The 16,211-nt window shown below is 39.7% G+C and overlaps 1 protein-coding gene across 1 annotated transcript in view; it reads right to left on the bottom strand.

The window, feature by feature from the left end:
* Positions 1 to 14,351: 14,351 nt before the first annotated feature.
* The window catches only part of npm1b (nucleophosmin 1b), a 29,086-nt gene continuing 27,226 nt past the window's right edge, over positions 14,352 to 16,211 (bottom strand). The window contains exon 11 of the mRNA XM_036568614.1: positions 14,352 to 15,963. Within this exon, the coding sequence (XP_036424507.1) occupies positions 15,919 to 15,963 (45 nt within the window). The 3' untranslated portion in view covers positions 14,352 to 15,918. The remainder of the gene's footprint in view (positions 15,964 to 16,211) is intronic.

Raw genomic sequence — 16,211 nt, 5'->3', positions numbered from 1 at the left:
CAAGAACATTTTGAGAAAAATCTCTATGGCAAAAAAGCCACGACTGAAAAATTGAGTAAGCTCATGAGGTAAAGATTTTAACGAACATTTGAAGGTCTCAGTTTCTTCTCCCTTTCTTCAGTGAATCGGTGTGGTGACCATCAGGAATGCTGTGAGATTGCCGCTGCTGAAGTTGAATGAAGGAGGCAAAAAAGGGAGGCAAAAAAAAAGAAGAAATCTTTGAGGGGCGGTCACACACACTTGTTCAAAGGCTTATAAGACCTTTTAAACCTGACAAAAGAACTTCACAGTTCTATAAGTAAAGCCCAATCTACTATGTTAGTGTCAGGGCTCCCCCCACCACACGCATTGCTTCCCCACCTATTTCCTCTTTCATCTCTGACACGAACATATCGACTGTGAGGAGGGGGGGCAGGGAGTGGCATCTGCATCTTATTGAATCGGAAGGTGAGGCAGAGGCCTGGCTGGATGGCCCACATCTAGAAGTCTTTTAGAGGGTCCAAGACACTTCCTTTTTCTCTCCTCATTTTCTCTAGCTCTCATCACACCCACTCCACTGGGGCTGGGGGGATGGACTTCTTAAACTTCTCAGTTGAGCTACAATTACTTACTTTACTGTGCCACAGGCAGTACTGAACACTCAAATCGAGCGTCCATGTAGGTGCAAGAGCTTCAGTTGCACTGGCCTGGGTCAACTGAGGGTCAACCTGGCCCACCGAAGCATGACAGAGAAGGTGTGCAAGAGAGAGGGTCACTGACGTCTGCCACGCTGCTTTTTTCATGTTGCTTTTAAGGGTATGAGTCTACACCTTGACCTATAAAGGCATTATTAAGGATTCCTTTGTGCAATGCCATACAATAACCAATTTTTGGTTTTGGAGCACACCAATCAAACTCTTAGAAACAGGTTGGTTTGCCATACCTGCGTTTGGGAGAATCTCTTCTGCTTTTGCTTCATTCAGGCTTGTCAGTTCTTTTCCTGGACATTCTAAGGAAAACAATATAATGTCGGTGTTTGTCACAAAATGTTTTGTTTGTGTGTTTTGGCTTTAAATGAGATGTGCAAGTCTCTTTTTAAAGAATCACCACATAATGTAAAAGTTCTATACCTATTAAGGGTTTTGCCTAGAACAAGAGCCAATGACAAATTAAGCTTTAATAATGATAATTTACAAAAGTACATAATAAAAATCATATTGTGTGTATTTTTGTATCTCCAACAATTTAATCAAAACTATTAATATATGTTCCATGGCTTTTATAAAGTATGAATTCATTTTTAAACAGGATAATCAATTTCACCACCCAGAAAATGTCAAGCGGCACAACCACACATGAAAAATCAAAATAATTATATTTGAAAGTTATTTAATACTACTGAAAATGTGTGTAAATATTGTGTTAGTACTTCGACACCCATATGAACCTTTGTCCTTGAACTCGAGTTTATACATATATTCTTATTTCTTCGAATAAATGAACATAATAACTCATTTTCATGGTTTCCATGTCACCTGACCTGACCTGGTAAACCAAACCTCCTAACCATTACCCAAAAAGTCATTAAGGGTCTTCTTTATAGTGCAATAACCAGCCTGCTGTTTCTTAAAAGCCTGTCAAAAAAAAAATGTCCTTTATTGTTGGTTGAGCCATGTGACATATGAGGAAATTAGAATTTATGGACAAATGTTTTTCAATTAGTTAAATACTATTTTGCAACATGTTATGATTTTGAAAATCATGGCAAACTATTTTATTTAGAATTTTATTTGAGAACATTTTAATAGTTTAATAGTTCAATTTGACCTGGATATATGGTTGGGCAGTCACACCACCTTTTTAGACTTTGAAAGGCATAAATGCCTAAAATGAATTTTATTTATACCCTGAGAATGTATTCATGTAAAGGAGGTATTGTAGAATTTAGTGATATATGATTGTATATATTAAATTATTTAAAAGGAAAATAATGGACACAAAGAATGCATGCCATGTCATGGACCCACATTCAAACCAAAAGCCATTAAAGACCCTTTATTAGTCTTAATATGTCCCTCATCACATGTCAACTGCATGGAACCATTTAGTGCTACACTGAAGTGTGCTTTTTGGTGTGGGTGATGTTGCTTAGGTGTGTGTGTGGGAACGATAGTGTGTGTGGGGTTTAAGTGTGTGTGAAGGAATAAGTGGGTGCTGGTAGGTCTGAAGTGTTTGCATGGGAGTAGGTGGAAGTGAGTGTGCAAGGGGGTGCAAATATGAGTGAAAATGGGGTTGTCTGTGATCCCGGTGTGCCAGTATCAGTGTGTGTGTGTGTTGGGAAGGTGGGGGTGCTGTTCTGAGACTGCTTTGGCAGCTGAACTTTGATAATTGTCCTGTCAGTCCTGTGCAAATACTGGCGTCCGTATAGAATGCATTAGCAAGTCTGTATGAGCGAGGAGCGCAGCATGCCGCTAATGATGATATTTCCCTCCCGCTCTCCGAACGCGATCCAACATCATAAACACTCGCTACAGCTCCCTGGTCGCTTACCGCTAACATATGTTTTTATTTTTGGGACTGCATCAATTTGCACGCCTCACTGCACCTCTCCTTCCTTAATTATTCCGCAGTCGTTTGGGGAAAGTATTTTGCTACGGAGGTTAATAGATTTTAAAGAGCCTGGCTGTCGGAGCCTGTCACAATAGAGGAAAAGCTTGAAACTGAGGGTGAGTAATTGGTTCGGGAAAGGTTGCTTCCACCCCCCAGCTTTTCTGGCACATTCTGGCCAGTCTGACAGACCATGGCCGAAGAGCCTGGGCAGCAGCGACTAATCACACGCGCTCATTTGTCTCATCAGTCCTGCTGCTGAAAGATGAGGTCTGTGTTACAATTCAGAAGTGGGTGGATATGGCCAGAGGGGGTTAACACGACTGATGTAAGACTCGTGTTGATGTCTTACGAAACACTGCTGTACTTAATTGACCCCCTAAAATTATTCCATTGCCTTAATTGCCTAATTGCGGTCCTTAAGTAGTGTACGCAAAGCAGGCCCAGCACAAGAACTAAATCATGAGTGGGCTATCCGAAAACCACGGGGGGGCGAAGACATGTTAATTGAAGTGGCCTTTTTATACTGGGTGCTGCAGTTTCACTTCAATTTTTTTTTTCTGGTTGCCACTACAAAAGCACGTACAAAATACTGTGTTTTTGCTTAGTGGGGCACGATGATTGGTCGGTGGGGCATGACCCCCTGACGCCAGGCCTCTGCATCACATCTGTGTTGACGATGGTGTATATTACATTTACACTGTCAAAGAATTCCTCTGCCCTGGACTTGACCTTATTTACTGCATCTATATAAAAAGAAAAAAACACAAAGGAGTTTGAAAACTAAAACTAAGCATTTAAAAAAAATGTCTTGACGTACAAAACCGAATTCTCAAATAACAGTAAACACAACACTGCCAAGACATCAGAGCCCATCATGGTTCAGCTAAAGTCATATACTGTAGTTTAACAGACAAGCTTTGTTCCTACAAAAACGACCCAGGATTGAATGGGTCCTGGTTTGCCAGTTGAATTTGATATGCTCTCTCTCTCTCTCTCACACACACACACACACACACACACACACACACACACACACACAGGTAAGCAGCCTTGCTTGCAGGTGGAGTGTGGTCGTGGTGTTAAACGTACCCCTCCAGCTAGTTCCAACTTGTTGGCCAACTCCAGTCCAATGGGCTAATCCACTCCCCCTCTCTAACACCTAATGGGTCGGTCCAATCCATTCCCCTGTCTAACACCTCCTTAGAGCCTGCGCTTCCTTTGTTCTGACAATACACAAACTGCCATTCACATGGCCACTCTGTAATCAGTGAAATACTAGCCTCTGGGCCTTCTGGAGAGAGAGCGAGGGAGTGAGAGAAGGAGCGAGAGAGAGAGAGAGAGATTCAGCCATGACCAATCCACCTTAACTACCTGTCTGGCTTCTGGCTGCAGATGTTATTTGAAAGAGAAAGACTAGAAGTGCCCATACCAGCTGTAAAATTCAAATATCAAAGAAAGAGACGTTGGCACCACCACTTCAACAACTCAAAAGGTTCCATACCTCACACTTTGAGGAACAATCTCCTTTTAAAACTTCCAAAAAATCTATTATACACTTTAGGTTTAAGTATTGCTGGTGTTTTGGTCTCATCAAGCTCCTTACCTTGATTTATGACTTGACAAAAATACATTTAAGATCCACACCTTCAACTTTTTTCACAAATTTTACTAGTATACTGCTTGTATAAGAAAGATCTGAAACACCTTGTCCTTGTTGACCTCTGCCATATCAACCAAATGCTACAACTAGGCCAGACTTCTGCCTTTTGGAAGTACCGTTGAAAAGATGTTTTAAAGAACAAGAACAGTTCTAGCAGTGCCTAAACCAAATATTACATAGTTCTATGATCAGTGCATTTTACAAATCAAAGTCAAATCAAAGTTGGGATTATGGTCAAGATCCACAAATACAGTACAGTAAAAGGTACAGTTAACATGATTGATTTGAACTGGGGTTTAGATCCAAGCCACAATTTGCTAATTTGACAGTACTGCCTAATCCACATTTCTGTGCTCCTTATAGATTGTTACAAGTTTGGACACTTAACAGCACAAACACACATCTGTTGTCTGAATCAGCCTGACCGAGGCCAGACGATAGACAGAGGCGATCGCATTGGCACAAAAACGTTGTAAATCATGCGGCTTGTCACACACCATTTAGCCGCAAATGGGTTCAATTCATCTTGATAAGAAGCTCCAGAACACACTTTTGAGTGCAGAGCACAAAAAAAAAAATATTGCGACCCCCGCCCAATCATTCTCGCAGGGCTACAGGTGCCCCACGCAACCCTGGCCGGAGAATGCGTTTGAAGTGCAATACAGCAGTAAACCTCAGGGGTAACAATCTCCTTGAAAATCCCTTTTTTCTCCACTCAGGAGATGTTTAGAAGTGACAAATTGTGCTTTTTAGCTTCTCCATTTCATAAGAGGTACATTAGCAAAAGGTCTGTGTATGAAACATGACTCCAAAGCTGAGGCCACAATGCAGGGAGAGCTTCAGAGAGGAGGGAGAGAAATGGGGGAACAAAAGGAGATGTTTAGAGGGTAAATGAGTGCTCTTTCTCTCGTTTTCCTACCCCATTACCTCTCATTATAAAGGACGATTGCCCGCCTCTCCTGTGTTCATGAAGACCATCACTAACCCAGTCAGATTATTAGCATGAGAATGTAGCCACTTTGCCATTCAATGGTTGCTGAAGTGAACAACTTCATAGAAGAGCCCCTAAACATACAAACAAGATCAAATAATGAAGAAGAACCTCCATTGTCTAACGGGTTATGGCGTCAGAATTCATATAGTTCAAATGGAGAACCATGAATAAATACACAGCAACCACAAGACTTAAATCTTTAATTAAACATGTTAAGATTTGTCTAAATGGATTAACATGGCCATCTTGTATTTTTTCCCTTGATGTCCGTTAATAACGATTTTGTGGTTATGTACCAAAAACAGTCACGAGTAATTTTTATATGACCATTTCCAACCTCTCTTTATCCCTTAGATCGTTTTTGACTGTTTTTGTTCTTGTGCCTTAAAGACAGATATATGATAATGACCTCCATCATGATCGGCTGCCCTGTATGGCGCTTTATTCAAAAAGCAGTCCAGGCTGAAACACTCCTTATAACTTCTACATGAATTGGGCGGTGCTAAGCTGCTGTAAACTGAATAGGAGCGTTTATGTAAATGTGTGGTTTTTTGTGATGTCAGAACAACACATTTACATAAATCTGTACATTTTGAAACTTACTTGCTTACATACTATTAAAATACATTATTTCACTGAAGCAAGTGAAATTCAGTTTTCCATGATGTGGGCCCTTTAAAGAGGTATTCCACCAATTGTTCAATATTTCTGCACAGTTTCATTGTTTAGATATAAACAAAGTCATTTATAGTGCTTTCATGGGAAATGCTTCATTCTAGAGAAAATTGCAGAGGAAGAATTGTTCAGAGTGGTGATGATAGAAACTAGACAATTTTGGTCTAAAATGTATTTTTTAAAAGCCATTTACGGTGCAGATACGTTCTAAGAAAAAAAAAGTTCTCTTAAGAAAATATCTTTTTAGATTTAGCACTACTTTACCATTATCAACATTACATATAAAACCTCAGAAGACACATCCTACACTAATGTTTATCTCATGATGATGGGATTTTTCTAAATGTATCTTTTAAATCAGTTTTTTTTTCCTTAGGCCCAGGTGCCTTAATGTGACTGAAATCTTGAGCCATGTGACTGAAAGTCCTGTTTGTCTTCCTTACAAATTAGAACAGGTTAGACTGTCAAAGAACTGAGCCATGGAAAAAAGAAGAAATCCCTGACAATGACAGTGATGGCTTCCTCTCCAACTGATATAACACCAGGTCCTCCTTCCACATTCAGTTCGAAGTCCCTCAAACAAACGCTTCTTATAGCTATATCTGCTTTGTAGACATCGGGACCACTCATGCCTATCACCACCGCTGTAACGAAGTCTGTGCTGGTAAGTTTTTCTACAATTAACCATTTGACATCAAACAGCTCTGAGTGACCCTGTTTATGTTTCATTGATTGAATAATGCAGAAATGTTGAAAAATCTGCAGGAGTATCCTTTATGCAATAGTCTGTTTCTTATTTAACAATGGGGATTAAGGCCAGAAGGTTTTAATTTGCATCCAGTAACCTGTTCATTTGGATCTGTCCTGTTCTATAAGTCCTACAGCAGGAATTCTCATGCTGAGCTGGGTGTTGATGTGTGAGCCCAGGGAGTTTTGTGGGTCGTGGAATGCAACTCACATCTTTGCCATAGCCAGTCGCGGAGGTAATGTGCTCGCGTGTTGGCGCATGTCGAGAGAAGCGCGCGTTCTCTCATATTAATAGAGGCAGCAGCTACCAGCACTCAGTGCTTATCTGTTTCAGCAGTGTGAGAGAGGACACTGCACATCGCAACCTGCAATCACCGCACTACAGCTGTCCTACACTGATGTTTAGCTCAGGATGACAGGGGATCTTTCAAAATATATCTTTTAAAATTATGTTTTTTTTCCTCCTTAGGCCCGGCTGCCTTAATGCAACTGAAGTCTTGAGCCATGTGATTGAAAGTCCTGCGTCTTCCTTACAGATTAGAACAGGTTAGACTGTCAAAGAACTGAGCTGTGAAAAAAAGAAGAAATCCCTGACAATGACAATGATGGCTTCCTCTCCAACTAATATAAACATACCAGCATGATCACTTCTTTCCCCCTCGGGCTGCAGTATTGTTCCACTTCCATTTTGAAAGCTCTCCACAAATGCTTGAAATGTTTCCTTACTTTTTTTTTATTGCACTGTATCTAGGCAATGTGTTAACGTGTCACTTTTGATGTACGTGACTGCTAACAGCTATACATACAGAGCACACTGAGTTTGAAGAGAGACTGTGCTCAGACACTCTTCTTGTATGTATGCACAAACACACATGCGAAAACATGCACTTTCCACCTTTAAACTTAAAAACGTGCCAAAAAAGGATGCCAAACAAGAACATTTCAGTGGAATTTTGTAAATAAAATCTATGAGTGTGAAGAGTTTTTTTAAACAAACCTATAAATGTATCTGTACCAGTTAATGTTTTTTTCAAGAACTGTATCAAACGAAGAGCCTTACCGGAACGTTTTAAAGTAAGTTAATCTTGCGTTTGTGGGCACACAATAAGTACAAAGTATGTCCCGTGAAAAACTTTCCAAAGTCCACTAAATGGCCGATGTATTTAAACTCTTTCAATGTAAACTGCGCAGTCTAAATCTTGGGGTACGTGTACGTAAACAGTATCTTTACCAATCAAAAGGCTGATGTGGGATGTCCCGCCCACATAGCTTTAACAAAAACATATGTTTCCCTACAGTCTCTCTGTTTTCAAGTTGGAGAAAATTACCAAGTGAACGCTAACAACCAAGTGAAAGCTTATCCAGCAAGCATAACAGAGCTGGAAATCTAGCTCATCTGTTAGCCTGTCTGTCCATCTGTTCATTCAACTGGTCACACCAGCATTCTTTACCTTCTATATGACTGTATGACACCAACATATAATAGCCAGATAATGTTTAGCAAGCCATAGCGGGGACAGCCTACAACAGCACCTGCATATGTAGGGCCCATTTTATTAATTTCTTCCAGCTTGTACTATTTAGGTCCTGTAGCTCTATTTTGTTTTTGTTTTCAAACTTTGTTGGATGTTTAATTCAACTTTTTTTCAATATTTTTGATATCTTACACAGTGTTCCTCTACTTCTCCCTTGAGATGACACAGAACATTTGCAAATGTATTTCATTCATGCATCTTCACTTATCTCACTCAGATTCTGGTTAAACAGTCAAACCCCAACAATAAGCCCACTAAGACTGAAATCAAATCCACTCCTAGCTCTTGATAGGTCGTGGTAGGGTGGGATGCACACAGACATGAAAGATTTGCTTCAGTGCTTTTGGGGCTGGCTGCCCAGACTGTGAAGAAAAGTCTGAAAGCATATCCTACCTATGCCTCATATGCTGCACGGCCTACTCCAGAAGCAACAAACGGGACCTTCACTGGGTCCATCACTACAACGTTGTGTTAATGTTGTGCAGCTGTTCAGCCAGTACTAGCTTTCCCACAGTCCTCTGCTGTGCATGCGCTGGTGTGAACTCTCTCAGGTAGCGTGGAGCTCTGGAGGAGTGGATTGCATAATCCTTTCTCCGCCAGAAGACAGAAAAAGAAAGCCTGGAGAATGAGACGGATGGACTAATTATTCTGTACATATTGCACTGGAAGCGGCACAGAGGCAAAGTTGGGTCAAGCGTTGAATCAAAAGATTTGGAATCCTTACAAATCACGGCACCAATTCATCAATTCTTAGCCTCTTTAGCTGAGGCACAACTAAAAAATTAGTTCCTGAGTAATTCACATTCATTTCCTTTGGAGTTCACCTGAGTGTAACTAGGCAACTATCTTGTTGTGCATATATCATACCTGCTAATGGACATTCAGTATCATTTGAGAAGGAGTCTCCTTAAAAATCATACAGCTCATGCTGTAGACAAATGAAACTATTCATGTAAGATTTAAGTCTATCAGAAACTTTTTCCAAACATTTCTTGCATGCTAATAGTCTTTTACTTCCATTTCTAGTCAAAACGGCCATTAAGTAGAAGTTATTCTTCTTTCAGAAGATAGATTAGATATTGACAATCCAATTGTAAGGAAGGGGTAAGTCAAAAGAAAATAGGTAAGACAAATAAACTTCCAAAAGTTATTAACATTTTGAGAAAACTGGACTCCTAACAACTGTGCAAGACCTTGTAGACCACCAAAGTTGTCACTATAAACTTTCATTTTTGAGGCAGGAGAATATCAAGCTTCACTCTTACTACAGATCTGAGAAAAATCTATCCTTTCTGCAGGGACACGGAAAGTGTGAGTGCTGAGGGGGCTGCAGCACTCCCTGATTTCAGCACTGCCACTCTTAACAATAACAAAATTAATAAAACGTTCTGAACTTTACAATAATTTGAGCACAGGAAAGACTCATGTGTACTTGCTTTACAGCAGAATTTGTATGTTTACATTTTCTAAATTTGCAGTAGCTGCACTGTTTAAACGAATGCCGTATTTTCATTACAGTGAGCCAAAAACTGGCTGCTTTGGGGCTGCGTCGCTCAAACATACACAGGCTGAGGTTCAAAGAGAGAAAGTCTATGCAGAGTTTAAGCCCCAAAGAGGCCTAACATTGTTTTTTTAACTTAAAAATAATCATCTTTGGTTATAATGTTTTATCAACCGTTATATCTCCATGCTCAGTGTGCATTTCAGTGTTAAATCTCACCATGTGCTTGTTGGTGTAACACAAACGATTACAGCGCCACATATCAACAATCTGATTGCCCGCTAAAGTTCATTCAGAATGAGAGAGCAGAGCGATGATGTGAGTCAGTGGTTTGATGTGTCAGTTGTATTTATATACTGTTATCTCTCGCTTCATTGTAGCACTGCATGACACGCTCTGTTTGGTAAAAAAAATAGCTAAATAAATAAATAAAGGCAAATCATTTTGTGTGATGTCATCGGTCACTTCACATATACGCTGCTCAAAATTTCAGCACCCTCAACTTCCTGTGTCCCTGCCTTTCTGTCCATCCTCTCACTGAAAGAAAACACAGAGTGTGAAAGAATGTGCAAATGTCATAATGCCTTTGCTGAGAAAACAAAATAGACAAAAAAGAATATTTCCAAATCAAACAAAAAAGCTAATGATGTTCTCAGAACAATGGACTGACCACTGGAGTCTAGACCTCAACATCACTGAATGTGTTTGCAATTACTTGGATTAAATATATATTTTCTATTTTTTTCCCTTTCAATGGAAAGTAAAATTAAAAAATAAAACTTCCACTTAATGGCAGTTTTAACTAGAAATAAAATTAATGAAGGTGGTCTCTGACTTTTGCACAGCCCTGTATATCCAATGTCTTTTGCATTATCTCAATGTCAAACTGCTATCAAACTCTTTTCCTCAGACTAAATTCTAAATTCTGTACACTACCACTACTGAGATTATGTTGATTTAGGGAATAACGGGGTCATAACACTACCTACTGAGCCATAATATAGTCGAAGAGAGAGTATCTGCGAAACTAAACTGTATCTAATGCGCTGAAGGCCTCTTGGGCTTTCCAGTCATTTCCGTGCCCAGCTTTTGAGCCTGTCTCTCATTGCTACACATAGCTTGCATTTCACCCATTACCTGTCTGTAGCCAGGCAGTAGGTTAGAGCCCAGGGACTCAATGTCCCTCTTATGCTTCTGTAATACTAGCAGAGATATGGGTCAGTGATGGAAGCCAACTAACCTTAAATTCTTTGCTGTCTGACTTTAATGTGATAGCTCAAGGGAAAACTCAAACATACTTACTTCATATGTAGTCGATAAGCCAAGACTTGTATCAAAGTTTGTTTCTTTAGTTTTGCACTGAAGCCACAATGCTGATGTGGATAACAAATAATGGAGGCTATTTACCATCCATTAACATAATGTAAACAACATGCCTGAGTCAACAAACATTTAACCTCAAACTATGTTGTGTTTCATATAGCATAGTGGGCAAAACCACTCCCTGCCATACAGAAGACTAGGGTTTGATTTTCTGCCCTGGCAAAAACACCACACTATACCAATAAGAGTCCTTAAGTAAGACTCCTAATGCTAAAATTGCCTTCCGGACAAACTTTAAGTCACTCTGGAGCATCTGCCAAATGCATAAATGTGGAGCTATTAAGCAATCTCAAATAGACTTGCTTCATGGCAGTTCATGGTTTCAATTTAAAAGATATGGCATTTCTTGTGGAGTCCCTCAAGGTTCAGTTTTAGGGCCTTTGCTTTTCTCTTTGTACATGCTGCCTCTAGGTGATGTCATTAGGAAACATAATATAAATTCTCATAGCTATGCTGATGACACCCACTTATACATTTCCATTCCTTCTGATGATTCAGACGCTGTGGACAGACTGACCAAATGTGTGTCAGATATTTCTCAGGGATGTCACAAAATTTTCTACAACTAATCAAGAAAAAATGGAAATACTGATCGTTGGTACATAAACTCAGAGAAAGCTGCTTTATAAGAAACTTGGTTCTTTAGCTCCAAACCTGAAGTAGGAAACCTGGGTGTGATCTTAGATTCTAAGCTCTTTTTTATCCGTAATGTAAACACAGACACTAAAGTAGCTTTTTATCATTTGAGAAATATTGCTAAAGTTTGGCCTTTTCTATCTCGGAGTGACGCAGAGAAACTTGTTCACGCATTTGTTACAAGCAGACTTGATTACTGTAGCTCTTCTTACTGGACTTCCTAAGAAAACATTACATCCTTTACAACTTGTACAAAATGCGTCAGCACGCGTCCTAACAAAAACAAAAAAAGAGAGATCTTTTCACTTCCATTTTGAAAGAACTGCACTGGCTACCTGTAATGTTCAGGAAAGATTGTAAAGTTCTGCTACTAGTTTTTAAGGCTCTAAATGACCTAGCACCCGCTTACATCACAGGGTGTTTCTATGTTTATGTTCCAACACGTGATCTTAGATCTGCACATACTGGCTTTCTGCAAACACCTACAGTAAAATACAGAAAACATGGAGAGGCCTTGTTTAGTTATTATGTTTGTAAACTGTGAAACTCAATTACACCTTTTATTAGACAGTCAAGCTCAGTGCTCACTTTTAAGAAGCATCTAAAAACATCTCTTTAACCTAGCCATTAATTAACACTCTACATCTCTTGGTATTTATCTTTTAATTTGATCTGTCATTTTCTTATATGATTCTACATTAATACTTATAATTTCTTGTATTGTTATAACCTGTCTGTAAAGAGCTGCCGACCAGCATGAAAAGTACTAAACAAATGCAATTATTATTATTATTGCTTCTAACACTGTATGAGTGCTTGCTGTACTTGTAGTCTGGAATATGCATCCTTCTTATGTATTTGGTCAGTACAACTGTTGCAGCTTCAAGTGTTCTAAAGTAATGATCTGGTACCACCAATGTCATTTACACAACAGTTACCAGACACATGAACAAGATAGTATGACTTTAGAAAGTACTATAAAGTGCTAACCTGCAGCTTTAGGTGAGTCAGACCTATACCAACTTTGATGTTTCCTGGCACCCTGTTATACAGTCCCTCTGTCCCAGAAAAGAGGGGAAATTCCACACACCTTGCGGCCTCATACAGAGTCATGTCCTCACACACACGAGGGCACCATCTGCTGAGCTCACTTCCTGCACTTTGAGATACAGGAAATGGGTGTGTAGGCCCTGTTAACAGGACATTAGACATATTAGAGAGAGGCAGAAGGTATATTCAGGTAAAAAGGGTGATTAATTGTCCTTAAGCTACATTGGGAGACATAAATCATAGCCCACCACCTTTACAAGCTATTACCGCCACCATGTGGTGACTACCAGATGAGGTATTGCATCTCAATTAGCTAGGCCAAAACAAGTTTTATTTGAGATTCACTTGCAAGCCTCAACAACTTTCAAAATGATCAATTAAAGGTCCCAGACTGTGGATTGTGTTATAAAAGGAGAATTTACCACTTTTTTAAAATACTCACATCATTCTATTGTTAAGGTGTACACGAAGTCATCTGGAGTGATTTTACATGAACTGCACCATTCCAGAGAAACTATTCACAGTGGCAGTGATAGGAACCAAACGTCTTAAGTGTTTGTCACTAAAAGTTAACTGACAAAGTTATTACATGAAATGGTTATGAATATATTGCCTGAGCCTGGACATTGTTTTATGATTGTTTTAAAAAATAGGTTTTGGCCTAAAATGAATGTTCTAAAAGCTATTCATAGTGGAGTCATACATGCAGGGCATTTTAAGGAAATATAGTGCCCAAATAAAACTTTTGTTGGATTTACTACTATTTTACTAACATCAATATAACACATAAAACACAGAAGACTTGTAGGTTCACTGGTCATTTTGGATAGTAAATAAAATGTCTATATTAGCGCTGCAGACCTCCTGACTGCTGGTTCCTATCACCAATATAAAGGCGCTGTGAACATTGTGACCTCCAGTTCTTATCACAACCACTGAAACAGTGTTGTGAACATTGTGACCTCTGGTTCCTATCACCACCACTGTAAAGAAATCTGAGTTGGCTAGTTTCTATACAATTCATTTCACTCCAATCATACCACTCAAATAGACTCTGTTCGTATTTTAACTATTGAATTACACAGAAATTTAGAAACATTGGTAGAACACCCCTTTAAAGAAGCATGTTCACTCACTGCTGAACTGAGTTTTAGGCAGACCATTTTTCCTAAGACCTTCAACAGATGAACAAGAGTTGCTCTCTTCACCTTTGTTTATGAATCTCTGCAAACGCACATGAAAAATTATGCAATAAAAACATACGCCAGCCATAACATAACTCAGGCAGGCTGCATTATAGCATGGTATACACAGCACTTTCATGGCTTCATCTGAGTAATGAAATGTATATTTAGGCAAGTGTAAGTAAAAGGGGTTTTTAGCACATTAAGGAAGTAATCTTCATCCCAATCTGGATCCATCATCGTCATCCTGAAAGAGGGTGTCTGTTGTATGTGATGCACATGGCGCGAGCCAGGTGCCAGTGCAGAGAAAGTCTGCTGTGGTGCAGTAGCTGCGCCTGCCCCATAAAACCCTGCTTTGTGCAAGGTCCACATGGTGAAGACAGGGCATGGCACAGAGTCTGGATCAGTTTCATTTTATTCCTTTCATTCCAGGGAAATACATATGTATATATAAAAAACAGGCATGGATATGTTGAACAGCTTCAGCTGTTGCAAAATACAGTATTTCCAAAGAAATTAACTATCTATCACTCGACAAACTCAAACATGGAGGACTGTAGAAGATTCTGAGAACAGTTTCAAAGTACTGGCATTCATTCAGACAGATCAGAGACAGCAGTCAGTCATGAGTGGAACTTGCTTAGGCCATCTCTTAGGCAACATGCACCTGGACTCAGCCAGAAAGATTCTGTCCAGGTGTTTAGGTGTATGTGTGCATGTGCACATTCGTGAGAGCAATGTGAACTCATCAGGTAATGTATTAGAAATGATCTACCCCACTACATAGCTCCATGATTAGAAACACTAGGCCTGATTCAATAGCTAGACTCAATAGCTACACCTGGGTACTTACTTTTTCTCAAGACGCTTCTGGAGTATATGATATCCCCCCCCTTAAAACACTCAAAGGAAAAGAGCGGTCCTGTTTAAAATCCCTTTTGAAGTTTCACTCACATGAGTAAGTATCACAACATAAAGCAAATACAATTAGGATCTGTAAAAGATTAAGGAATTACAATATATATGTATTAAACGTTTCAATTATAACACAGTTACCAAAAAAAATGTATGAGTGCATTAATAAAATGAAATATTAAAATAACTGACGAAAACACACACATTAGCTATAACGCTGTAAGTCAAAGCATTCTAGGAAAAATTTAAGCCAGTGACCATCTTTCACTGTCATTTTCTGGCAATAGGACCATGGGTAACCACTTAAATGATCACACTATATGACTCCAGTGCCTAGGCAAAGAGAGAGGCCATCATTTCCATTCACTTGCAGCATGTAAAAGACAGAGAGCTATGGTCCTGCAGCCAGACGGCATCCTCATAGCTGCAAGACCTACTGTGAGCCAGACAGAATCCTCGGTCAGACGGAACATTATGAGCCAGACGGAATGCTGACGACCAGACAGAATCTTCAGCAATATTTCAGCTGCCATGTTTGCACATTAAAATGAATAACACTATTTACAGAAAATGAACAGAAATATGGGGTAAAAAAAAAAAAAGCTGTCCAGAAGCAGGTACTGTAGCGCAAAAAGCTAACCTGTTCAGATACAGCGGGACATGCACTTAGAAATACTGTTCCTTAAATAAAACAAACCAGCGCCTGTCAGTCTTAATTTGCTGCTTGTACTAGAACTACCTAAACAGATGCGTTTCCACTATAACATTTCAACTAAAAATTACCCCTACTTCTTTATAGCTGTCTTACCATATTGACCACCTCTGCGCGGTTCTTCAGCTGTAGAGCAGGTTAAATGATGGTCATGATCTCCCTGTCACTACTCTGTGTTTTTCTACTCTAAACTGCCTTATAACACACAGAGCGGAGTGGACGGATTCCATTTGAGTGGAAGAAGCCAGAATTCACAGCTGAAGACAGTCACTGGATATCCTTAGTCTTCTGGTACATGAGGGGACGCAAAAAAGGGGGGAAGCTGCAAATGCTGCCATTACTTTTTCAGTGTTTGTACAAAGTTCCAAAGGTCTTTGATCACCTGCAAGGAGAAAAATGGAGGGAGAAAGGGACAGACAGAAAGAGAGAGAGAGAGAGAGAGAGAGAGAGAGAAACAGAAAAAGGAGAGTTAGTGGGACTGGAAAAGGGGGCCTCTCATGTGGCAACTCATTAAGTTGCTTAATAATTAGACCAGCATGACTCGGTTTTGACTAAAAAGATCCACATTAGCGCGTGCCCGAGGGATAATAGAGGCTGAGAGAGAGAGGAAGGCGGGCGAGCGAGACTTGT

This window comes from Colossoma macropomum, unplaced genomic scaffold, assembly GCF_904425465.1.
Source record: "Colossoma macropomum unplaced genomic scaffold, Colossoma_macropomum, whole genome shotgun sequence".
In the NCBI taxonomy this organism is placed as follows: Eukaryota; Metazoa; Chordata; class Actinopteri; order Characiformes; family Serrasalmidae; genus Colossoma; species Colossoma macropomum.
The sequence above is the reverse complement of the archived record's forward strand: the minus strand, read 5'-3'. Positions and strand labels throughout refer to the sequence as shown.